This window comes from Salvia miltiorrhiza, chromosome 2 (assembly GCF_028751815.1).
Source record: "Salvia miltiorrhiza cultivar Shanhuang (shh) chromosome 2, IMPLAD_Smil_shh, whole genome shotgun sequence".
In the NCBI taxonomy this organism is placed as follows: Eukaryota; Viridiplantae; Streptophyta; class Magnoliopsida; order Lamiales; family Lamiaceae; genus Salvia; species Salvia miltiorrhiza.
Genome location: NC_080388.1, coordinates 49,884,574 through 49,908,814, shown reverse-complemented (window position 1 = coordinate 49,908,814; position 24,241 = coordinate 49,884,574). Strand labels below are relative to the sequence as shown.

At 37.4% G+C, this 24,241-nt stretch overlaps 3 protein-coding genes across 7 annotated transcripts; 1 reads left to right on the top strand and 2 right to left on the bottom strand.

Moving 5' to 3' along the window:
* Window positions 1-689: 689 nt before the first annotated feature.
* Window positions 690-8,056, bottom strand: LOC131011960 (synaptonemal complex protein 1-like). Of its 2 annotated transcripts, XM_057939865.1 has the most exons (20): window positions 7,918-8,056; window positions 7,527-7,743; window positions 7,379-7,428; window positions 6,839-7,046; window positions 6,631-6,756; window positions 6,409-6,507; window positions 4,975-5,651; window positions 4,650-4,898; window positions 4,439-4,567; window positions 4,275-4,343; window positions 4,080-4,190; window positions 3,240-3,347; window positions 3,044-3,154; window positions 2,895-2,981; window positions 2,297-2,386; window positions 2,109-2,183; window positions 1,825-1,911; window positions 1,654-1,716; window positions 1,206-1,309; window positions 690-893 (listed from the first exon to the last, which is right to left on the bottom strand). In XM_057939865.1, exons 2-19 carry the CDS (start codon window positions 7,690-7,692, stop codon window positions 1,208-1,210), a joined length of 2,607 nt encoding a protein of 868 aa, XP_057795848.1. In that variant the 5' UTR covers window positions 7,693-7,743; window positions 7,918-8,056; the 3' UTR covers window positions 690-893; window positions 1,206-1,207. The 2 variants fall into 2 exon arrangements, 1 of the variants encoding a protein (XP_057795848.1); XR_009097152.1 differs by having other exon boundaries at window positions 1,206-1,719.
* Window positions 8,057-17,415: 9,359 nt separating this feature from the next.
* On the bottom strand, window positions 17,416-18,916 carry LOC131011959 (multifunctional methyltransferase subunit TRM112 homolog A-like). Of its 2 annotated transcripts, none has more exons than XM_057939863.1 (2): window positions 18,782-18,916; window positions 17,416-18,200 (listed from the first exon to the last, which is right to left on the bottom strand). In XM_057939863.1, exon 2 carries the CDS (start codon window positions 18,151-18,153, stop codon window positions 17,785-17,787), a length of 369 nt encoding a protein of 122 aa, XP_057795846.1. In that variant the 5' UTR covers window positions 18,154-18,200; window positions 18,782-18,916; the 3' UTR covers window positions 17,416-17,784. The 2 variants fall into 2 exon arrangements, with proteins under 2 accessions (XP_057795846.1, XP_057795847.1); XM_057939864.1 differs by having other exon boundaries at window positions 17,416-18,235; window positions 18,782-18,894.
* A 105-nt stretch (window positions 18,917-19,021) lies between these two features.
* On the top strand, window positions 19,022-24,147 carry LOC131011956 (serine/threonine-protein kinase MPS1). Of its 3 annotated transcripts, none has more exons than XM_057939855.1 (6): window positions 19,022-19,396; window positions 20,058-20,456; window positions 20,711-21,669; window positions 22,627-22,827; window positions 22,950-23,111; window positions 23,391-24,147. In XM_057939855.1, the coding sequence occupies exons 1-6, from the start codon at window positions 19,183-19,185 to the stop codon at window positions 23,892-23,894; spliced, it is 2,439 nt and encodes an 812-aa protein (XP_057795838.1). In that variant the 5' UTR covers window positions 19,022-19,182; the 3' UTR covers window positions 23,895-24,147. The 3 variants fall into 3 exon arrangements, with proteins under 3 accessions (XP_057795838.1, XP_057795837.1, XP_057795839.1); XM_057939854.1 differs by having other exon boundaries at window positions 19,024-19,396; window positions 20,642-21,669; XM_057939856.1 differs by having other exon boundaries at window positions 19,028-19,396; window positions 20,642-21,669; window positions 23,383-24,147.
* Window positions 24,148-24,241: the final 94 nt, after the last annotated feature.

The following is a 24,241-nucleotide window of genomic DNA, read 5'->3' as shown; positions in this document are numbered from 1 at the left end:
GCACTAATTACTTCATAATTAATGGTACTTTGAATTAGAAAGCTGGTTTGATTCCTTATGCCTCAAAATCATATTAAAGCCTCATATGCTATGGAATAAAATCTAGTACTTTTATTAGCTCAATTTTCAAATGTTGATTCCACTTTGTTAGATACAAAGTAGTCGTAACAACAGAATATGAGGAATGGATTCGGAACTTAATTATTAGAGGACTAAAAGTAAAAGTCGCTTCAATTCAAAGATAATCCGATATGTATGAGTAATAATGTAATATATGTGTGTGCATGCATGTCATGTGTATTGATATTTTCTTTATGTTTTTTTCTTGTAAAGAAACCGACTATCTACTGTGTATCGATAATTTTGCCAAATATTTATTGAAGAAAGAACTTGGAATTTGGATTTCAAGTGGACGCTCAAAAGGGAAATGTGAAAGCTTGTTATTGAGCGAGACCAATAGGTGAAATAAATAAATAAAAACCAAACAAATACTCAATAATCAAAGAGACAACGGTAAAAAAATTGCATTTTCCAGTGAGGGAGTTGGTAGATGGTAATGGTGGTTTCTAAAACATTTACTTTCATGAATATATCTACTCAAGAAGTCCATATGACTAAAGCTTAGCAGGAAGGTTAGAGGAGCTAGCCACGAACAGCAAGTATAATTGACTTCAACGTAAGTAGTTATGTAACAAACAGAGAAAGAAAGTTAAGTCTGAAATGTTGCCGCAAATGAGCAAAAGAAGAATTTATGGCACTTAATGAGACAGAATCAATATGTTTGAGATACTAAGTTTGTTTGAGATTAGTTTCATGCATGAATATATATGCAGTGCAGCTAATATTCACTTCAAGAAGGCGTGTTCATTCACAGTGGAAATTACTTCCAGATCCTGCAGTGAGAAGAGAAACTGCATTAGACAAGGCAAAATAACATTGTTTGCTAAACCTCAAAAACAACTTTTTCTCTTGTTTTTAGTTGTTGTTTCAAAAGAGTGGCTGACATGAGAAATGAAAATAGTCATATAAAATTTTCAAGAAATCAGCACACGGAAATGTTTAGAAGTACGTTCACACTCGGGCTAAAGAGGAAATTTGGTATCCAGAATAGCTTGGAAGCAAGGTGATAAACGGGTAGTGCACAGAGTGGGGCAATAGTCACTTAAACATGTATTTCAAGAATATTGTAGGGTGAACCGGAATACCTTTAATCAAATGCATAGGGATCATCTGCATAAGGATTTAAAGATCCTTCAGTAAATAAATCACCTATGTTGGAAGGTTTTGGAGGGACTCCTCCTTTGGCTCCCTAGATCACATTAAAGACCAAGCATTAACAACAGCCAACAGAATTCTAGAATTGAAATATTATTCCGGGACTTTTTTGTGTGTGTTGCAGGACAAACTGCTTGAGCACATGTAGAAAAATGCAGACATATATAGTTTTTATATTGCTTGATCATAGCTGTTCATAGTATATAAGGTGAATCAACAGATGCCAATTCTTATCTGTTTTCCACACCACATTTTTGTGATCCATGAATTTGGTTCGAAATCAAGAACAATCACTGAAACAGAGAATTTAAAGAGAAAACAAAATGCCAAGAGCAAATGCAAACAGGTTTCTGAACGATTGGTTTAGTGGACACTTGCCTGGATAACATTTTTGGGAGTCTTTGCCTTTGGTGTGTCTCTCTTCCTTTGCTTCCTTGGGTCCTGCTATACAAATGGTTACAGCAAAGTGAAGATTCCAGTCATAGCCTGCCTCCTTGTCTAAAGGAACCTCAGAACTGAATACTGTTAAATGATTGAATAACTACTGACCCCAAACATGACTGTACTTTTGGTCCTTCTCCGCTTTGTAATTGTTCTACCATTTGATGTTTCAATTTCATATTCATGGTGAGTCACCTGCTAATTGTGAAGTGTAAGCGTGACAGATTATTAGCACCATAGCTTTGGCCTCAGAAGTAGGATTGTTTTCTTTTATTTTGTTGTCTCTGAAGATATTCACTGATTGAAAACTCACGTGCACAGAAGAGGTAGAGGAAATGTGAATAATTCACCCATTTATCTGCAAATTTAAGAGTAACTTGTAAAATTCTCACCTTCCTGCTGTGCTTAGGCAGATTATTCACATTCTCGACCTTTTTCAACATGTTTGAAACTGGAGTTTGGGTTGCCTGTGAGGTGAAGTGAATCAACAAATAAATTTCAAATGCACATGAATACTCCATGAGTAATTCCATATGAGTGAAACAGGACAAAGCAAAGGCTAGATTTGTTTAGGAGACACCTTTTCATCAACTTCTGCTCTGTCAAGAGACTGCTGAATTCTTTTGTTGCTTTCTTTATTTCTCATCTTAGAAGATGAGATGGAGTAGTTCTGCATAATATTTACTTCATCAAGTAAATCTCATCTATATGCAAGTATTAGCTCATGAACAAATGGCTAGCAACTTACTCAAAATATTCTGGACAATAACTAATAAGTGACTGGTAGATAATATAATACCACGTATTTACATCTTTCAGATAATGGAAACTTTAACAAACAAATATATGAATTACTAAGATCCGTTATATTTCAAAAGAAGAAGGGAGAAGAAAGAAATAAAACTAAACTCAGATAATGTCATTATACAAAATAATTTTCTGTATCCTATATTATATATGCAATTTCAACGTTCAAACTTGCATGGTTTTGGTAATCATCATCTGTTATTCTCAAAGTTAGCAGATATAATCAATCCAATTTATTATAGTAGAAAAGATAGCACAATACTATATTTTTCTCTCTACAAGGTTGAAAAGTTCATGTGTCATGATTTCTACCCTTAAGCACTCCATTCATTCTTTCTATTTTCTCATACTGTAGGGGTAGAGGGGCAGACCTTTTTAGAAGTCACTTCTTGGTCCTCTTGTGGATTGTCACCCATTACTTTCCACTGCAACTGCAGTAAAGTCCTCTGCCTCTCTTCCTAAATTTACAAATGACAGCATTAGTGTTGTAGTGAAACTACAGATGGAATTAATGATTCACCTTCGCCTTTTGAATATCCAACTCCTCCTGCAGTCTTTTGCACTCATCTTCATGCTCGCATCTCAAAGCTCTTAACTGAGCCTCATGCTCAGACCTAAGCATTTTTGTTTTCTGCAAGGAATAGTTAATAAGATACTACATGATACCACCTGCTGAAAATATCACTGTGAAGTAACATATTTGACAAATGATATACCTCTCTTAACTCAGCTTCAGCATGAAGTTCCGTGCGCCTTAGTTCTTCAGTGTGCTTAGATATGAGGCTCATTTCTTTTTTAGCATGTTCCTTATGAATGTTGCTAACCTGTATAGAAGAAATCAACAGTCATCTCAGTCATCTCAACATATTTGTGCTCCATGCATCATAGCAGAAACAGAACCAAAAAATGGTTTAGGAAAGCAAGGAATATAATTTTCAAAATGCAGGTCTTTCCATAAACTGAATACTATGTTACAGACTTCTTTTTATTTACAGAGCACCTGTGATCAAGCAAGCTATTTTCTTCAAGTTCAGTAAAGAAAAATGGTGCTTTAAATTACTAAAGCTTAGTGAAAGAGATAACAAGGAAGAGAATTACTAATCCAGTTTAAATATTCTTTACAAAAGCAACAGCGTTAAAAATATGTACGTAGCCTAAAAAGGAGTAATATCGAAAAAAATGGTGAGTATAGTGAATTTAACTTTGTAAAGGTGTAACTATAAAGGAAGATTCAGCTATGTTTCAGAATGTGGTGAAAAAGAGGATAGATGGTATTAGACTCACTTCAGTCTTATATGGTTTTGGAGAAAGGAAATCATAATTAGCTCCACTCTCATATTCATATGGTTATATTCACGAATCAGTTCAATATATTTTCAATTGCACTTCAAGACTCAGTTATTTTTAACTAGAATTAACAAAAATAATGAGTTATTCTTCAACCGCTCTCCCAGTTTTACATTGTGTTCCCTTTTTTATTTTATTTTCTATTTCATTATTGGAATCATCGGTTCACAAACTTGACAACCTTGAATTGAACAGGACAGAGTGCTTACCGCTGCAGCATGTTCTTCCTGCACCTGCAGCAAATGTTGTCGAGATTCTTCTTTGAATTCTTCAATTTTTTGCTCACACCTTTTTTCCACATCTTGGATAATTTTATCTGCCTGAAATTTGATAGGATGAACATTTTTAAAACAAAACTGAAAGCAAGATGCAGTACCTCATAACGGAAAAGTAACCAAGAGAACCTTTTCTTTCTCAAGATTAACAGTCTCCTGCTTCTCCACCTCATACTTCTTTCGTATATCGTTAATGGCCTGATCAGATTCCAACAAATAGTCATATTGATGAATCTCTAAAGCAACAAGGATATGCATTAGAAATTGAGATAGTGAAGGAAAAGAGAGAAGACCTGATCATTTCTTTGAGAGATTTCTTTCAAATGCTTTGATAGTTCTAATTGTTTGCTTTCTAGCATTTGATTATATTCCTTTTTGGCCTCTTGAAGCTTACTTTCAGTGTCAGCCAGGGAAGCCATAACCTAAAACAGAAGACCAGTAGTTACGGACCCATCTAAGAGACAGCTGTACAAAACTTTTAGTTGAAAATCAATTGAAGAATACCTCTGCTTTCTGATTATCAATCTGTTTCTCTCTTGCCTTGAGTTCCACATGAATCTGATCCTTTTCCTCTACTGCATTCTCAAGCTCTTTCACTCTTTCCTTGAGTAAATGTATATTTTCTTCTCTTTTCTCAACCTCCTTCTGTAAAACATCACTTTCTTCTTGCTTGTTCAGGATTTGTGTTTTTAGTCCATCTATAAGACCTTTGCTGCTTAGCTCTAACTCGGAAAATTTCATTGATAAATCTTGCTGCATGACCAAAACAAAAATCAACTCATGCCATATTCAGTTAACGAGAGACCAAATTAAGTGAATGAGCTTATACCACTCTTTCCTCTGATATTCTTGAGTTCTCTGAAGAAATCCTAAGGTTATCCTCCAATTTGAGTATCAAGGCTTGCATTTCACTCTGCTTAGTAACAAGCATTTCCGATTCAGACTCCAATTTCCGAATTTTCTCTTCTGCTAAGCGACATTCTTCAGCATGCTGTACCATTGCAAATTCCTGCTCTTTCTGAAGCTCAAGAATTTTAATGTTCAATTCATGATTAACTATTAGTAGAGCATTTTTCTCAGATATAACACTAGCACACTGGTCGTTTATCTGATCGAACTTTCTTTGAGCACACTTTGAGACAATGTCTTTCTCCATCTGAGCCAACTCCAAACATGAATCGAATGAAGCATTTAATTGAATGACTTTGTCTGAAAATGCCAGACTTTGCCTCTCCAGTTCTTTGAACTTCACAACCAGCATAGTCACAAAATCTTCAAGATTCTTGACCTCCACTAGTGTAAGTCGCAATCTGTTAGAAAAATCATCTCTGCTAGATAACAGGACCTTGTTTTCTCTCTCCAATTTTTCCTTGGACAGACTCAGTTCAAGCACGTCATCTTCTTTTACTCTCAGTTCAAGTTGCAATTTTTCCATTGTAGTCGTCAGATTTTCTAAAGCAATTCTGTGTGCTGCTCCATCTTCTTCCAATCTTTTTAACACACAGTCTGTTTTACACAGAAAAAGGATAAGTAAAAAGTCTTCCAATTGGGCATGACATACATTTATTTAAACAACCTATAGGAAAAAGAACAAGGAAACACCAGTTCAGGTACATAAATGCATAATGAAAGCGTAAAGGGTTAAGATATGAGAAAATGTGCAGAATGCTCATAATCTTTGAAAACAATGCACTGATAATAATCTTTCATTTACAGATATCCTTGTCACATGGAAACAGTGCAGTATGTTTTAACTTCAGGTTATCTTTTTTACTTTGACATTTTAAGCTAATTTACAAAATGCATTTCGGATTGTGCAAAATATTGAAATAGCAGCAGCGTTTATGCTTCCTCAATTATTTGGAGTTTGAACCAAATTATCTACAAGATGATCTCCAAGGGTAAGGCCTATCCAGGCAACCATAACCTTCTTTTAAACTGATGAGATGTAACTAGAATTATATGAGAACTTTTAATCTGATAAATTTGCAAGGCCGGAAGTGAAACGGCTCCGTAGAACATGCTGTGAATTTTTTCCGACATTAAAATGGAAAATGATGTTACTGAAAGTATTTGATGGGTGATGTGAAGTGTCCACATAACAACTCAGAGTTATACCACCTTGGCGAGGAATTTATTAATATTTATCCTTCTAACTGTTAAGGCATTCAAAGCAATATAGCCTAGCTTCAATTACAAGCATTCGAGTTTTGCAAACTATACTATCAATTGATTCTAAAAGGTTCACATAAATCAGCATTACCTTTCTCCTCTATCAAACAATTAGCTTTGTTCTGTTCATTTCTGAAGGCCGTCTCCAGGTTTCCCTTTTCAAGGCCAAGTTCCATAAGTTCCTTCTCACCTTGATTTATAACACAACAAGAAATCAAATACTCTATTATAAAAAACACCAAAGGCAACAACTAGATTACTAAACTGAATAAATATAGCTCTAGACTGAAATAGCACATATTATATCACTTACGAGTTCTAATTGTCTGTTCAGAGGAGTCCAACTTCAAGGACATAGACTTCATATTCTCATGCAAATCACTGAGAGTAACTGAAGTTGCTGACAGTTTATCTTCAAAATATGCCTTATCTTTCTCAGCTGTGGAAGTCTACGGTAAACAGAACAGCAGAACATATATATACCATGGACATGAGATTTTCCTTTTATGAAGAAGACATACCTTGCTGAACCTGAACATTCAGCTGCTGCAAGGTTACGGTGAGCTGATCACACAGTGTCTTTGTTGATGAGATCTTTGATTCAAGCCCTTTCCAGAGCTTCTCATCTTCTTTCTGCTTCACTTTAAGCTTCACGTTTTCATTGTATGCAATTTGCAATTTCTCTTCCAGTACAGACATTTGCTCTGTCAGTTTCTTGAGCTTAGAATTCTGCATTTTCAAATATACACTCAACTTACTCTTAGATTACACGATATCAAAAATTACTTTAAAAAATCCTGCAGTCCATTAACTCGGATCTCAGTTTCTGGTTTGAATAATATAACGCATATGACAAAATTGTAGGATGCTTACGTCTAGACATAATTCGTACTTATACCGTGCACATCATCGTGTATATGCATGAACATCAAAATATTGACTTGTATAGACATGCACAACATAAATTTTTTAAAAAATAGGTAGTAATTTTTAGTGCGTAGAGAACATATGTGCAGGTAGAGACGTTACAACAGACTTATATATCTTTCTTCTCAATTTACCGCCAATTCGAGGTCAGTTCTCGCAGAAGCTTGCTCCCTGACCAATTTTTCTGGAGAAAGACGACAAATCGTACAATTTGTCAAAATTAGCATAAAATTGCTAACATTTGCCAAGCGATGAAGGAATACAACGAAAAGTCATTATAACCTGCTGTGAGCTTCAGATTGGCGAAACTACCCGAAGAAGCCGACTCTGGAGTTGCAAGCGAAGCATTTGAGATAATCTTCCTGTTCGCAGCACCGGAACTAGATCCAGACAAAGATTTGAACTGTTCCAGGCTTCTTATGCCTGACAATCCTAGAAGTCTACTCATTGCGAAGTTACCAACGAATTCCGCAGCACAAGCGCCAGTTCGATCTCAAACCTTTAGATTCCACAGTTCTTTCAATTTCAGTGGAATCTCAATGGAAACAATCACTTTGAGCAGTAATTTATTGAACGGAGTAACAGAAAGGATTAGTTTGAAATGATTAAAAAATATCGGACCAAAAGTAAGGTATTTGAGCGCTCTACTATGAGAAGAATTCCGCAATTCTACCTCTGTTGTGAACAGAAACTCTAGCAATCCAATCCGAAGAGCGTACTCGCCGAGAGGATTTTTTGCAGGAGCAGTGATGAGAAGCGATCGAAATTAATTTGGCGCCAAACAACTGGTATTTATAGTAACCCATGCCGTTGCATTCTTTTCAATTCTTATGCCGACCTATTATTTTCCTTTTTTCCATAAAACACTTGATGCATAGATGTTTTTTTTACGAATTTTAATGAAAAATTATTTAAAATATTAATAGTGAAGAAAAGGGTCTCACATAAAGGATATTGTTTAGTAGATTATGAGTAAATAGTGTAAGTTGAAAGGGTAAAATTATAAAAATTATGTGTGAGATAATATCCAAAAAATAAGGTGTGCATAGGCTCTCATAAAAAAATAAGGTGTGCATAAATTTGGGAAACATACCAAAAAGAAAATGTATGCATAAATATAGGGGATGAATGGAGTAAAATTTATTTAAAAATGTTCAAATTAAAATAGCAAATTTAAAAACTATCCATTAAAAAAAAAAAAATTACACACACTTACCATATTATTGCTCACAATTTATTTTTCTATGCCGCAAGTATAAAGGGTAGTTGCAATATATGAAAGTAAGATCGTATCCCACGAGGATTAGTGGTTATATTCTAGTGATTACCTTAAGTCATTATACTAGGGCTATTTAGACCAAGTAGAGAAGTGAGTGGTTTGATTATCTAACAAATTACCTAACAATATTAAGACTAAAACAAGCAAAGTGGATTAGTTAAGTGATTAAGGTGATTTAGGGACTAGGTATCAATAGATTAATAGACTTCAAGTTAGCTCAATATTAGTCTTGACATTACCTATTTATCTAAAGTGATCTTCCAACTAGCCCTCTCTTGGACGACTAAAAACAGTAGATTACGGGTCATAGTTACTGTCACAGGTTCACTTCTAACCTATAACTCTCAAAAGCACATAGGATCGATAAACTCTCACCCAACTCTCAACCTCCAGATTTATTGAGTCGATATGTTTCAAACACCTAATTTATTCACTACAAAAAAGCGCGTATTTACCGGCGAAAACTACCGGCGGCGATTTTGCCGTCGGTAGATAACGGCGGCAAGGCGGCGGCATTGCAGGCGACCCGAAATTTCGAAATTACCGGCCAGTTACCGACGGCAAACTCGCCGCCGGTATGTAACGGCGGCGTCGCCGTCGTTAATGTTAAAATACGCATTATTTAATTAAATTTATAGACTTAGCGGCGGCAAAATCCCCGCCGCTATATAGCGGCGGCATTTGCCGTCGGTAACCTTTAAAATATAGGGCAGCGGGTTTGCCCATTTTTTCAGTATCTGCGCCGCAACCAACCCCCCCACGCGAACAGAAACTACCCCCCAGCCCCTCCCCTGCTGCTGCTGCTCTTCCTTCGCCGCCGCCTCCGCCGCCGCCGACCGCCGCCGACCCAGCAGGTATCTCTCTCTCTCTCTCTCTCTCTCTCTCTCTCTCTCTCTCTAGATCTATATATATATATATATATATCTAATTAATTTTAATTATATATATATAATTATATAATTTCACTTATATTATTTATTGTAGTTCGACGACCTCGTTTCACCGCCTTCTTCACGACACCCACCGGAAACCACCACCGTACGCTCTCTAATTTATTTATTTAATTATTTAATTATGAATTTATTTATGTATTTAATTATATATTAATTAAATAGATTTAATTATTTGTTATATATAGTTAATTAATTTATAATAGATTTTGTTTATAATTAAATTATATGAAGCATGATTAATTTTAAATTATATTAATCCATTTAATATATGATGTTGTTAGTTAAATTTTAAATTATGAAGCATGATTAATTTTAAATTATATTAATTTTAATCAATTAGTTTAAGTTGTTTGTTAGAATAATTTATATATGTTGGATAATTTTGTTAAATTCAATGTTATGTGCTATGTGTTTATGAAATGTTATATTATTATATATATATATATATTGTGGGATAGATTTAATCAATTTCTTAAGGATCTTCTCCCTTTGGGATAGAAATTGATTATTTCTTAAGGATCTTCTCCCTACAAATGATTGTTTTTAATTTAATTACCATGATTTTTATTGCTTTTATTTGTATTGTATTATTGCTTCGACATTGGGGGGTCGGGTAGACCTAGTATAGGCTTAGTAAATTAGGACCACTATGGTCACTATAGTTGCTGGTAGAGTCGAGCACTTGGTAGTTAGGATAGTGGGGTTATGCTGTCGAAATTTTGTTAGATTTCAAGTAATTTATTATGTTTTATTTGTTTTTTTCAATTAGAATTTGCAAGAATGAGTGATAATCGTACGTGGATGTACGCGAGATACAATGATCGTACCGCATTTGAAACGGGGCTTGAGTTTTTCCTTGAGTGGGCGTTCAATCAAACGGCGTACACAGATGGACAAGGTAACATTAGGTGCCCGTGTAAGAAGTGCAAGAATCAAGCGTATTTAGATGTACCTACGGTCAGAGAACATGTTAGTAGGCGTGGATTTGTCCTGAATTACAAAGTTTGGGTTTGTCACGGGGAAGCACCGCTGTCTTGCCGAGAGAACATGCTATAATGAATGAGGATGATGGATTATATAATAACTACGAAAGGATGGTGCATGACCATGCTGGACCTAGTAATTATCAAGATCCTCCAAATCTGGAGCAGCCGCCCAATAATGACGCTCAACAGATTTATAATATGTTGGATGCAGCGGATACTCCATTGTACGCAGGATGTGACACGTACTCACAATTAAGTTGGATGACTCAATTCATGAGCATAAAGACTGAAAGCCACATGTCAGAGAGGACTTACAATCAGATGTCTTCGATGATGAAAGCTGCTTTACCAGAGGGTAACAACTGTCCAGAAGACTTCTATAGTACGAAAAGAAATCTACGTGGTTTGGGTTTGCCAGTAGAGAAGATCGATTGCTGTGTTAATAACTGCATGTTGTATTGGGGGGAAACTAGTGAGCTACATAGTTGTATGTTCTGTGACCAATCACGATATAAGGACAGCTTGCGTGCATCTGGGAGTCGCAGAAAGAAACAAGTGCCCGCTAAACAGATGCACTATTTTCCCTTGACGCCCCGATTGCAGAGATTGTTTGCATCTCCTGCAACTGCTGAACATATGCGGTGGCATGCGACCTCCACAGACGATGGGATAATGCGCCACCCGGCCGACTCTCCGGCATGGAAACATTTGAATTCAGTCTTTCCTGGATTCGCCGATGAGATTAGAAATGTGAGGTTGGGCCTCTCTACAGATGGTTTTGCCCCATTTGCACAATCAGGGCGTCAATATTCTTCTTGGCCAGTTATTGTCACGCCGTATAACCTGCCTCCGTGGTTGTGCATGAAAGAACAATTCATGTTCCTCACAGTCCTCGTGCCTGGCCCATCAAACCCAAAGATGAAGTTGGACGTATTCTTACAGCCATTGATACACGAGTTAAAATCTCTGTGGGAGGTTGGTGTGAACACTTACGACATATCGTTGAAGCAAAATTTCCAGATGCGAGCAGCTCTGATATGGACTATCAGTGATTTTCCAGCGTACGCTATGTTGTCTGGGTGGGGTACAGCTGGGAAATTGGCATGTCCACATTGCATGGAGAATACAGAAGCATTCACTTTGCCGATGAGTGGAAAACAATCGTGGTTTGATAATCATCGGAAGTTCTTACCTCCTAACCATGTGTTTAGGAGAAACAAAACTTCATTCTTGAGGAATAAGACATGCAATGTTGGTCCACCAGAACAAAGATCAGGAATACAAATCTTGAATCAAATCGAGGGGTTAGGCTTCGTGAAGGTTACCGAAGACTTCGATGGCAGGAACGCTCAACTCGCCAAATATCAAGATGTAGGGTGGAAAAAGAAAAGCATATTTTGGGATCTACCCTATTGGAGATATCTTTTGATTCGACATAATCTGGATGTTATGCACATTGAGAAAAATGTGTTTGATAACGTGTTTAATACTGTCCTGAATGTGAAGGGGAAGACAAAAGATACAGAAAAATCTAGAGAATAATTGAACACCTTCTGCAAGCGGAAAGAGTTGAAGAAAGTGGATGGAACTCGAGGGTATCCGAAAGCATGTTATACGCTTGACAGGGAAGAGAAGAAGATCTTACTCCAATGGATCAAGAGTCTTAAGTTTCCCGATGGGTACGTGTCAAATATTAGTAGATGCGTTGACATGAACGCCCTGAAGATGCACAACATGAAAAGTCACGACTGTCACGTGTTCATGCAAATCCTTCTGCCTGTTGCATTTAAAGAACTTCTTCCTAAGAATGTTTGGGAGGCAATTACAGAGTTAAGTTTCTTCTTCAGAGAATTAACATCCCGCAACGTGGCCATATATGAGCATGACGTGAGGATCATGTGGGAGACAAAAGCCCGCAAAAGGTACTCCGACATGATGAGCGACTACAAGTCAACTCTCAAGCAGTGTATCAGCCAAGGGAGAGAGATGTCTAGGCCCGTCTGGATGACTCCCGATTTCTGGACTGGACTCCGGGATTACTGGCATCAGCCCGAGGTTGAGGCTGTTTCAACTCGAGCTCGTGCCAACCGGATGTCCGATCCCGATGGGGAGGGTACAGGGATCAGTAGGCACGTGGGCGGGTCCCAGTCGACTCGTATCCTGCAGCAGTATATGGTATGTAATTAACAAATAATTAAGTATATAAATTAAATTAATATATTGACTAATATAACTTATTTATCTTATATAAATGCATATACAGAGCTTGGATCCTGGTACTCCCCAGGATGCACCGAACTATGCCACCTTCCTCCGCCTCCACACGTACGCCGACGGAAGTTATACGTCGGAGAGAGATGCTAGAATTGACGTAAGTGTTTAAGTTTATTCAAATATTTAGTGAATGTATTTATTTTCTAACAATTATGCATTGTTATGTATGTATTAGGCCGAGGTTCATCGACTGGCCGCTGCCACAGGACGACAGGAGCGGCTAGACGAGGTGTATTTGGAGGTGGTGCAAATTGATAGGTCACGGATCTACGGCGTCGGGAGTGCCGGGCAGAGTCAGGCTAGTAGGGGGTCTATCCGCAGCACGGGCACTTCTGCGGTGTCTCAGCAGCTTTATGAGACACGGATCTCCACGCTGGAGGAGCGATTGGCGGCAGAGCAAGCACAACGCCAACAGATAGAGGAGCGCATGGCGGCAGAGCAAGCAGAACGCCAACAGATGCAGGACCGCGTGGCTCAATTGGAGGCGTTTATGATGATGTATAAGGCTCCGCCACCTCCACACCCTGATGCCGATGATGATGATGATGATGATGCTTAGACTTATGTTTATGTTTTCAAACAAAATTACATTTGCACTTTCTTTTCAAATTTATGTTTTATTGAACTATATATTTCAAGTGCTTTAATTATTAAAACTATAAATGTTTTATATATTTATGGCAATGATGATGATGATTGCATTTAACATAAACAAATAAATTCAAATCACATTATAATAACCAAATTAAAACACTTTTGGTGTATTAATGTTAAAAAAAAAAAAAATTAATTAATTAATTAATTAATTAATTATTAAATATTAATTAAATATTTTACCGACGATAAAAATAAGGACCGAAACGAACTCGCTCACTAATTAACAACATATTTAAGGTATTATCTCCACATATTCAAAGATTATAATTATATGAGTGAGTATATAGCATTTAAATGAATTAATAGATGTAGATATATCAATAATACGAGTGTTCTGTACTGGTGATCACTCGAAAAGAATTTCAAAGTTAAGCGTGCTTGACACATAGCACAAGCAAGATGGGTGACCCACTGGGAAGTCGGGTCGCCGACTGGGAAGTTCGTCTAAAGTATGCAATACCGTATAAATACGGAAATAAATTGTGGATATACAATATACAATAAAATAAATAAATAAATAAATAAATAAAATAAAATAAAATAAAATAAAATAAAAAAATAAAATAAAAACTATTACCGTGGGCAAAACGCCGTCGGTAGTTACCGACGGCAATTTCCCCTCGGTAAATACCCGGCCATCCTCCGGCGTGAACCACCGGCCGGCGGTAGATTTTTACCGACGGCGATTCGCCGCCGCTAGTTAGCGGCGGTACTCGCCGTCGGTAGTTTTCCGGCAGGGTCAGCCGGACTCCGGTGGCTCTCTACCGACGGCAAGATAGCCCTCGGTAACTAGCGGCGGTGTCTGCCGCCGCTATTTCTCCGGCTAGGCTCCGCCGTTTAACGGCGACAACTGCCGACGGCGGATGTTCGCCGCCGTTATTGTCGTTGCCGACGAACCGTTTAGCGGCGGGAGATTGCCGCCGTTATCGCCGCCGGTAACACTATTTACCGGCGGCCGTCTTTTTTTACCGACGGCATTTAGCCGTCGGTAATCAGCGCTTTTTTTGTAGTGATTGTAATCATCCTCTTCCGATTCAAATTAAAAATGAGAAATGCATAAAGAGTGACCAACAATTCATGCAATAGATAAAACTAGGGCTTGAAAAGATAATGAAAATGGGACAATCAAGACATATATTGAGCAAAATAATCAATCAATTACATCATCCATATAGCATAATCCCCAAATCAAAGGAGGATTTTAGCCTAACATGTTCATAATCAACATACCTAACTCAAAGGTGTACATAAAGAAAAGAGAGAGTGAGAGGTGACAAATTCTATTTATGGGGCTTCCTTCAATCTTCTCTTTCACTCCTCTTTAATGCTCTTCAAATGGTAGTTGGAAGTTTTAATGGAGGCTAGGGTTCTTTTGTGGAGGATTTGGGGGAGTATTGAATGTGTGGGAATGATCAATCCCTCAAAAACGAGGGAAGAAGAGGGGTTAAGGGCTGAAAATCGCATCTAGGCCCACTTGGGGGAGAAAACTCGTCATTTCCCCGCGATCGCGACAGTGACCACGATTAGGACCGTGTCTGGAGGAGTGGAAGGCCCGCGGCCACGGCCCGGATCACGGAAACTCCCTGGACTCGAGGCACATGAGCAGCGGTCTCCCCTGCGGTCGCGGGTGGTGACCGCGGGCTACTGCTCATTGCCGCGGCCGTAGGGTCCTGCGCAGCCGGCTTTGTCGGTTCCGTTCTCCCTCGTTCGAGCTTCGATTCCGTCGTCTTTACGCTCACGGATTCCTCTCGAGGTGTACTTCGATCTCATGTCCTCACAGTCTTCCAACTAATCCTTGATTTTCCTTGAAATCATTTCAAAGCTACACCAAGCATCAAATCTCAAAAAAACTTAAAATTAGGATACAAACACACATGAACAATCAAATCATGGGGGAAGATGACAATAGTTCATGCGAAAGTGATGTACGAAAATCATGTTTGTCAATTATCTTTCATATAAAAATTTTAAATTTATCATTTTCAATTAATTTCACACTACTTAAGTTACTCAAAATTACTTTCACACTTCTCTTTGTCGGATCCCTGCCTCGTCACTACCGCTTGCCTGATGTATCTCAACGCCACCAACAGATTCAATTCAAAGACAATAAGAAGTAAATCCAGGGGCAGTCGTAAAGGCTATTCCTTTCACAAATAAAAGGAAAATTAGATGATGATGATGTAAGCTCCAAATGTTCATTCATACAACTCAGTCGAAAATTATTGTGCGAAGGAATCAATATCTCGACAAGGCAAGTTTTTATTCATTTGAATAAATGCACCAACACCAAGACACAAAGAGATTGGACCACTTTGTTGAAGGAATCAGTTCTAGCTGTAGGTGCAGGCGTCGATTCTGTATCGTCGATGAAAAATCTCGTCATCAACAAATTTGCTACTATGTAAAAAAAATCGAAGTTTTTTTTTTTTTTTAAGATCCAAGAATCGGAGCTCAGTACACCGAAAACATTCAATAGAGGTGGCACCTTTCATTCTCCGTCGATGTGGAATGCCGCCTAGATTCTCCTCGCCGCGTCGCCACCTTAGGTTTGACTCCGCGCTACGCTTTCATCTCATTAATAACTAGTTGTTCTATATTTTACAACCAATAATAATGTTGGTTGTAAATTCTAGTTTTAAAGCTTAAATTCACAACCAACAACTAGTTGTAAACTCGAGTTTTAAAGTTTGAATTTCACAACCAACCGCTAGTGTTGGTTAAGAATTCAAGTTTTAAAACTTGAATTTAGTATTAGAAATATTATATGTTTTGAAAAATTATCTTCTTTCATAAAATTGGTTAAGTTTTAAGGTTTTTTTTTTTTTTTTTAATCATAATAATGGAATGGATGCTTTGATGTATTAACTCTAAAATTTAAGTATATACAAAGTTTCGGTAGTAAATTTGACAAATTAAATATAAAAAGTTGTATTGGACGAGATTTGTAAAACAAGACAAATTACAATAGTATATTTTGTATTTTTTTTCTGTTTTTTTTTCTTTCAAAATTTGTGATATTGTATTTGTAGTTATGTTGATTTTGATTTTGATTTTTTTTAGCCAATTAGACTTAACTCAAGTGGTAAAACTGAGACACTTAAATACTCGTATTTGTGAGATGTCTTGGGTTCAATCTCGTCTGTCTGTACATGTAGTTTTTTCATTTGGGTAGTTTTTCCATTTTTGTGTCGGTAGTAGTTCCACCTGCGTGCGATTATTTGATTATATAATAGATCTCTCTCGTAATTCTGAAAAAAAAAATCAAATAAATTATTTTGATTTTTAATGTGTTATGACCAGAATAAGTAGACCGTAATTCGTGAGAATGTCTTGCTTAATTTGGAATAATATTTCTGATAATTCCTCATCAAAGGATAATCATCATAAACCTTAGTTCCGAATTATCCACGAATGAATACTACAATGATAAAAAGATGGGTACTCTATTACTGAGAAGATTAATTAAAAAGTCTAGTGAAAAATGAGTAAACTTATGGAAAATAATATATATAACTTCGAGTCTCCACCAATATTTTATGCAAAATACTTAACAGAGCTGAGTTTTTTTTTTTTTTCTTTATTTTACTTTTTAACTTTTCAATGTACATCTCCTTAGTTGGGGTCACTACAAATATTTAACATATTGGAAGTCACTTAAGTTCTTTATTATCATTATTTGGGTAAATAAGTTATATCTCAAATATGGTTCTCGGACATCAAAACTTTTTTTTTTGAAGAATCTAACATAGAAAATATTAAAAATGTTATGAACATTTCTTTTATAGTACAAATTTAAAACCGAATACCAGAGGATAAGTATCATTGAAATTCAGCCTCGATAAAATGGAGATCGATGAACTCACTCGTTTAAAGACGCATACCAATAAATAAAAAAAATTATAAAACTAACACAGTGTCAGTAATTTATATGCCTTGTAAATGTAAGAATCATGACAAATAAACCGTCGGAAAAGAGTCACTAAAATAACTGGAGATTAAAAAATCTGACACGAAAAATATGAATTTCAAATCCAACAAATCATTGATTATAGTAAAACACGTGATTTACCTAAGGATCATGATCATGAAGCTATCCCATCTCTCAAACACAACTATACCACAGAACTGAATCATTCATCAAAATAGTCTCTATTTTGACAAATTCAGAGATCCCCCTTGAGCAATAAATACGATGTCGAAACTCTCCAAACAAGACGACTCTCAAAGAAAACAAGAACTCGTTTGAAAATTTCTCAACAAGCACAAAACCATTCAAATTATCTGTCATGTTTCTTCACAACCCTACCAACTTGCTCTTACATCCTAACATCGACAAATATATTCCTAAACACGACCATACAAGGACATACGTTCAGCAAAGGCAGCAATCAAACCTCGTCTTCATGAAGCAGCATATTAGGGATCCCTTTGTTGACCGGGAATTTCCGGCCAGTCTCAGGGCAGACCAATGCGCCCTCCTCAAGGTGGAGCTCGAGGAGGGCGTGGTGGAACCTGTGCAGGAACTCATCAGAGTCGAGCATGGAGGGTTCAGCATTGTCGGGTAGCTCAGTATACCCCAAGGTTTTTGAGGCCTCCACGAGTGCCTTCCACTCAACCTTGGCAAACATGTTCCGGAGGAAGTCCGCGTTCAACTCCACCTCCTTCTCCACCATTTTCTCCACCTCAATCCGAAGCGGGAATCCATTGGTAACACCTTTGATGTTTGATGATAACATATTATGAGTTAAGAGTCTCATTCTTGGTCTCCCCTGCTGTTTTTGGGGCTTCACTCACTCAAGAATACCTAATATCAAACTTCAACTATCACTTCTACAAATTCTAATAACAATTTGAATAGACTGGTCAGTGCCATAAATCATCAAAAGCAATGATCCATACAATTTTACACTTCTCAACAAATACAATCTGGAGTATTTCGTTATTCTAAGTAGTTTTTCGATATACCCTAAACCCTAAACCCTATTTTGTTACACAATTTTTGCTCAGCTCATTGCTTCTCTTAAAACATAATCAACGGACATAATAACACATCTATTTTCACAACTCCCAACTTCTTAAAATCAAATTAGTAGCCTTTTTGCGGCAGTAATACCTTATACAGAGATTATTCAATCAAAATAAAAGAAAGATAGCATCATTCAATCCATAGTCGAAAAACTAAAACTAGAAATTAAAAACAGATTACATATCTGACTAAAGAAAATCGAAGTGCTTATCATCATCCAAAACAGAAAAAAATAAATAAAAAATTATAAGGGTAAATTCAATTTATTTCAAAGTCAAAACATTGGCAGCATAAAAGTGTTAAGAAAAAAAAGAAAAAGAAAAGGGAACTGTAAATAGAGAAGGGAGGGAAGTACGCACCCGGCGTATTGTAGCACGCAGTGACCTCCAAATGCCTGAAAACGGCGTCTCTGTTCGTAACTGGCGAAGACGAAGAAAAGTAGAGAGCCCTTTGAATATGTTTGATGACTAATTGGGCCTTTAGTTTTATGTTTAAAAGGCCCAATTTATAATGGGCCAAAATATGTTGGGCCTCAGACAGCCGATATCAAAATAGATTAACAATAAAATAAAACAAATAAGCAGACAAGCAGCAGAGAGCGCCTTTGCGAAATTTCAAAATCATCTCCCTCTCTCTCTCTCTCACACACACACACACACGCTCACACACAGTGCAGAGTGCTGTAATGGATGCATCTCCGTGAATGTGGTCTTCTCAGCAAATATTCGTCGAGAATCAGAAATGCTTGAGCGATTGATCGATGGAAGGGGAGCCTGACCTTCCGGCCCCACCTGCCGAGGCGAAGTTCTTCAACCCCAAGCAGAGCCGTCCGATTACCATCAACCCTGACTCGATTAATCTCAGTCGTTCCTTCAACACCAGCTCCACCTACAACTCGACGTCGTCCTCATCGCAGTCCCCTCCCGACTTCGTTCGCGATATTCAAGCCGCCTTCAAACGGCACCGTCCCGTAGGTATAGTCTGTTAGTGCTAATGTGTGTGGCTATGGGCATTAGGGTTTTAAGCATGACTCCTGCTGATCTGCTATGACTCCAATTTAACGGAGAATATACGAATTAAGACAAATCAGGAATCAAATACAGCAAAGATCGTAAAACAAATTTGGGATATTATGCTGTATCCTGTTGTGTTACCTTGCAGCGACGATTTGGATAGTTCTGACTGTAGACGGGTTGAATATGCTGGAGTTTTCATTTCTACTTCGTGAATTACATTTTTATTAGTTTCCACTTACTTCAGTGGATTCTGCATTATATTAAAAATCTAGTTCAACGAGATTTTCTTTTTCAAAGATACGATCTTTAAGGTGTTCTACCTCATGCTTTAACTGTAGTACCCTAGTCTTATAATTAAACTCTAATTTTGCTTCAAGCTAGCTTCATGATTCAAATGTTGATTTAGGTAGTGATTTATGAAGCATTTTATAAAAAGGGATATCACAATCTTTAGTTGATCTCCGGTGCTTGTAGTTGATGTTTGTGGTACTTAGTTTGCCTATAGTTACTGGTATACTACTATTTCTTCGCTGTCGTAGAGTAAGGTAAGTTTGTTTGGTGCATTATCAATTTAGCTTTGCTAATCGTTTGTATTGGATTTGTTTGCATTGACAATTAGCTGTAATGCATAGACCGAGAAGAAATGTGGTTCCTCAACGAGAGCCTCCAAAAGAATCAAGTATAAAACCACAATCAAGATTTGATTCCGTAAAATGCAAAGAGGATATCCTGCAGAGTCAGGGATTAAGGAGTTCCGTTCCAAAGCCCAAGCCCATGCTATATGGCAGTGCGTACAATCACGACAATGTTCCAATAACTCCATCTCCACCTTCAGAAGGGTTTACCACTGTAGATCCACATGATGTAAATATTAAGCTTTTCAATACTCAGAGAGACCAGCCTACTAGGCCTCAGATCAATGATGCAGTTGCTTCATTGGAACCAGGCCCTGGGAATGCTCTAGGGGAAGTTCAGAGGAAGGTTCATTTTTCCAGCGATGCCATTGCCACATCTCTTGGTAATTATAAATTGTATTTTTTAAGTAACGCTTCAATGAGATCTCAGAATGTTTTGCATGTTTGATTATGAAAAATGAGTTAACTAACTAAAACTATTATGTAAATGGATGTCAAGTAGTGTGGTAAAACTAGGGGTTAGTAGCAGTTCACAATTTATAGCAGATACTGCAAATTGTCTATGCAGGGGCCGATGATCAAATGGTTACTGGAACAGATAATTTATTGTCTCATATGGATTCAATTGCATTGACAGAAACAGAGACGGGTATGGGTAATCAAGTGGATACTTCAGCTGCTGTCAATCAGGACTGGAGAAATCATAATTTTCAAAGCATGGAAATGGAAAACAGTCTTAGGTCTGAGGGCGGTATTTCTTCTCTATTGACTGGAAGGACAATGGGTGTTCATGATCAGCTCCACCAGTTTGGAAGTTTTTTACAGAATGATTTGAATAATGCCATGACACAGTCTTCATTGATTGGATCTTCTTGTGTTACTTCAACGCTAATGAACTCAAGCTCTGCTCCTATGATTAGTTCAACAACTTATTGCTTGCAATCTCTAGCAAGTGGTTCTCAATTGGGCACTGGGCCAGCTGAAGAAAATGAAGGGCAAATGGACGTTGTTCAGCCATCATGTTCTTTATCCAAGAATGCTGTAGGAGAATCAGCTTCTCAGTCAGCCGTAACTTCTCAAGCTGTCAGCTCTGCTCTTGCAACTGCAATGGAAGTCAATAAATCATCTGGTCCATGTAAGGAGTTCCAGACTAGTTCACCACATGATTATAGTATTACTAAAGATTCCCCTCAAGTAGACAACAGCATTCCAGTCAAAGGAGATGCTCCCAATGAAAAATCTCAACTTCCACCACCAGATGTACCTCCATCAGATATGAAATTGGAAAATTCCAAGTCAGAGAAACTAGAAAGAGGTGCTACTGGTAAAGCAACATCAACTTCTCGTAAGAAGGGTTATGATCCTGACTTATTTTTCAAAGTTAATGGGAAGCTCTATCAAAGACTTGGCAAGATAGGTAGTGGTGGAAGTAGTGAGGTCCATAAAGTTATATCATCAGATTGCACAATTTATGCCTTGAAGAAGATAAAACTTAAAGGCCGTGACTATGCCACGGCATTTGGATTCTGCCAAGAAATAGAGTACTTAAACAAACTGAGGGGGAAGAACAACATCATTCAGCTGGTTGATTATGAGGTACTATCTCTATCAATTACTAGCTATGAGTATTTATACCACTTCAAACTTGTTAGGCTACAGATGTAATTTGAATATCAAGTGGAGTATTAATTTATGTGTCGGAACATTTTTGCATGCTGAAAGTAAGCTTGAATGAATACCCTTAAATAGTTTATTTTTATGATCCTGATGTCCTCCTTGTTTGGTTTGTTCTGAAAGATAGCTTTAAACTTTAAATTTATAATCATAACCTTATCATGGACAAGTTTAACTAGATTTTAGCTAGACAACACATTTTTTCCTCTGCTGTCATGCTTAGTTTGATGGTTTTGCCTATTAGCTAAGAGCTCCTTAATCCACTCGATTTGTTACAAAAATATTGAGGAATGTAACCATTGTGCTTCACTCTCCCAAATAAGTATAACCCTGGTGAGGTCACAGGTGTGACACCATAAGTGTTACATGTTAACGTCAACTTATTGAAATGGATGCAGCAATTTTTGTTTCCTCTGTATCCTTCAAGTGTTCCACTATGAATATAGAGAACAAGCTTGGTTTTGTTTATGTGAATATGAATGATGCAGTGTTAACTGCTCAACAAGTTCACTCACTGTAAAGAATTGCCAAAATACATCAGAATGCGTTGAAATCAAATCTATATGAATGCAGATGATAATTTTTTTTAGTGAAATGCAGTCCTGAGGGACACATGTTGGAACTGTTGCTAAGGTTTCTGAACAAATTGGTGACAAAGTTGATGTGAGAAACTAAAACACTAATATAAGGTCCCCTGCGTAGACATAAAATGTTCCGTGAGAAGCAAGGAAGGCTTTTACTGAAGTTTATGCTTTAAAGTGTAAGAACTTCTTGTTATGAAAAGTTTATGCATATTCTCTTCTTCTTCGTGCTACTTTCTTTTATGTGAACTAATATCACATGTACAAGATACAAACTTATATCTAGTTGTACTTTTAGGTGACAGATAAGACTTTACTCAAGGAAGTGATGCATGGTTCAATGAGTAATAAGGAAGGCAGGGTTAGAGATGATGGGTTTATATACATGGTACTTGAATATGGAGAAATTGATTTAGCCCACATGCTAGCTCAGAAATGGAAGGAACTGGATGGTTCTAATGCAACCATAGATGAGAACTGGCTCCGCTTTTATTGGCAGGTCCTTCACGAAATCCATTCCTTCATTTGCTTCATTACCTCTATACTTCCTCACGAAACTGGTTGCCAAAGATTCAAGCAAGATATAAGTATATTAACATTTCACTTCATATCATGATGCAGCAAATACTGCAAGCAGTAAACACTATTCATGAGGAACGTATCGTGCATTCTGATCTGAAGCCAGCTAATTTTCTTCTGGTGAGAGGTTCCCTGAAGCTAATAGATTTTGGGATCGCCAAGGCTATAATGAGTGACACGACAAACATTCAACGGGACTCACAGGTTTCCTTCTATTATTTTAAAATGTTATATTCACATAGAGATGGTAGTTACCTCCTAAAAGTAGTTTACATGCCAGAAAGTCATTAAATCCATAAAAACATGATTACCTTTTCTCTTATAATAAAAGGTTTGAGCATTGAAAAAAAAATCTCTTTAAATGCCCTACGATCTTTCAAGTCTTCAGTCTGGCTATTATAATACTGTCTTGATTGAGACATTTATGCATTAACATTTGCATTTCGAATATGCTTCATTTCCTAAGATCATACAGCATTGCAGGTCGGGACCCTAAGTTACATGTCTCCTGAAGCATTTATGTGTAATGAGACGGATGCTAACGGCAACACAATAAAATGTGGTCGTCCTTCAGATATCTGGTCCCTTGGTTGCATCCTTTACCAAATGGTCTATGGACGAACGCCTTTTGCAGAATACAGAACTTTCTGGGCAAAATTCAAAGTCATCACTGATCCAAATCATGAGATCATATACGAGCCTCTCCCCAACCCGTGGCTTCTGGATCTTTTGAAGAAATGTCTTGCTTGGGACCGGAATGAACGTTGGAGGATCCCTGAACTACTCCAACACCCTTTTCTCGTTCCTCCAGTTCCACCGAAATCACCTAGCCCTCCTGACCAACTCTGTGCATTGGTTCAACTCATTGTTGAATCAACTGCAGACGATCAAAAGGGTGCGCTTCTATGCTCTCAACTCTATGGCATGCTAACGAACCCAAGAGACCAGTTGCGCAAGTTCTTGCAAATTCTCAACCGTTTGCTTTGAGCTCCAGGAACAGTTAGCTAGCTCGTGAAGAACTCGAAGACCAGATCAATACTTCATTTTCTTCAAAAGATGTAGAGTTGTTTTTCTCTATGACAATCTTTGTGTGGTTTAGGTTCCCATTTTGTTAAGCTTTCATATTCTTTGATACTAATTTGGGATCATACCATCTGTGGATAGTGTTGCCTTTGTAATATATATATATTGATATATGTAGAATTTTTGGTGGTAAAGACAAATGCCACCATCATCATCATCACAAGTAAGCTATCCTTTCATGTTGTAGTTACAGCTGCTATCACATATCTTGTTGGATTAAGCTTTTGAAGCAAATTTGGTCGAACAAATTT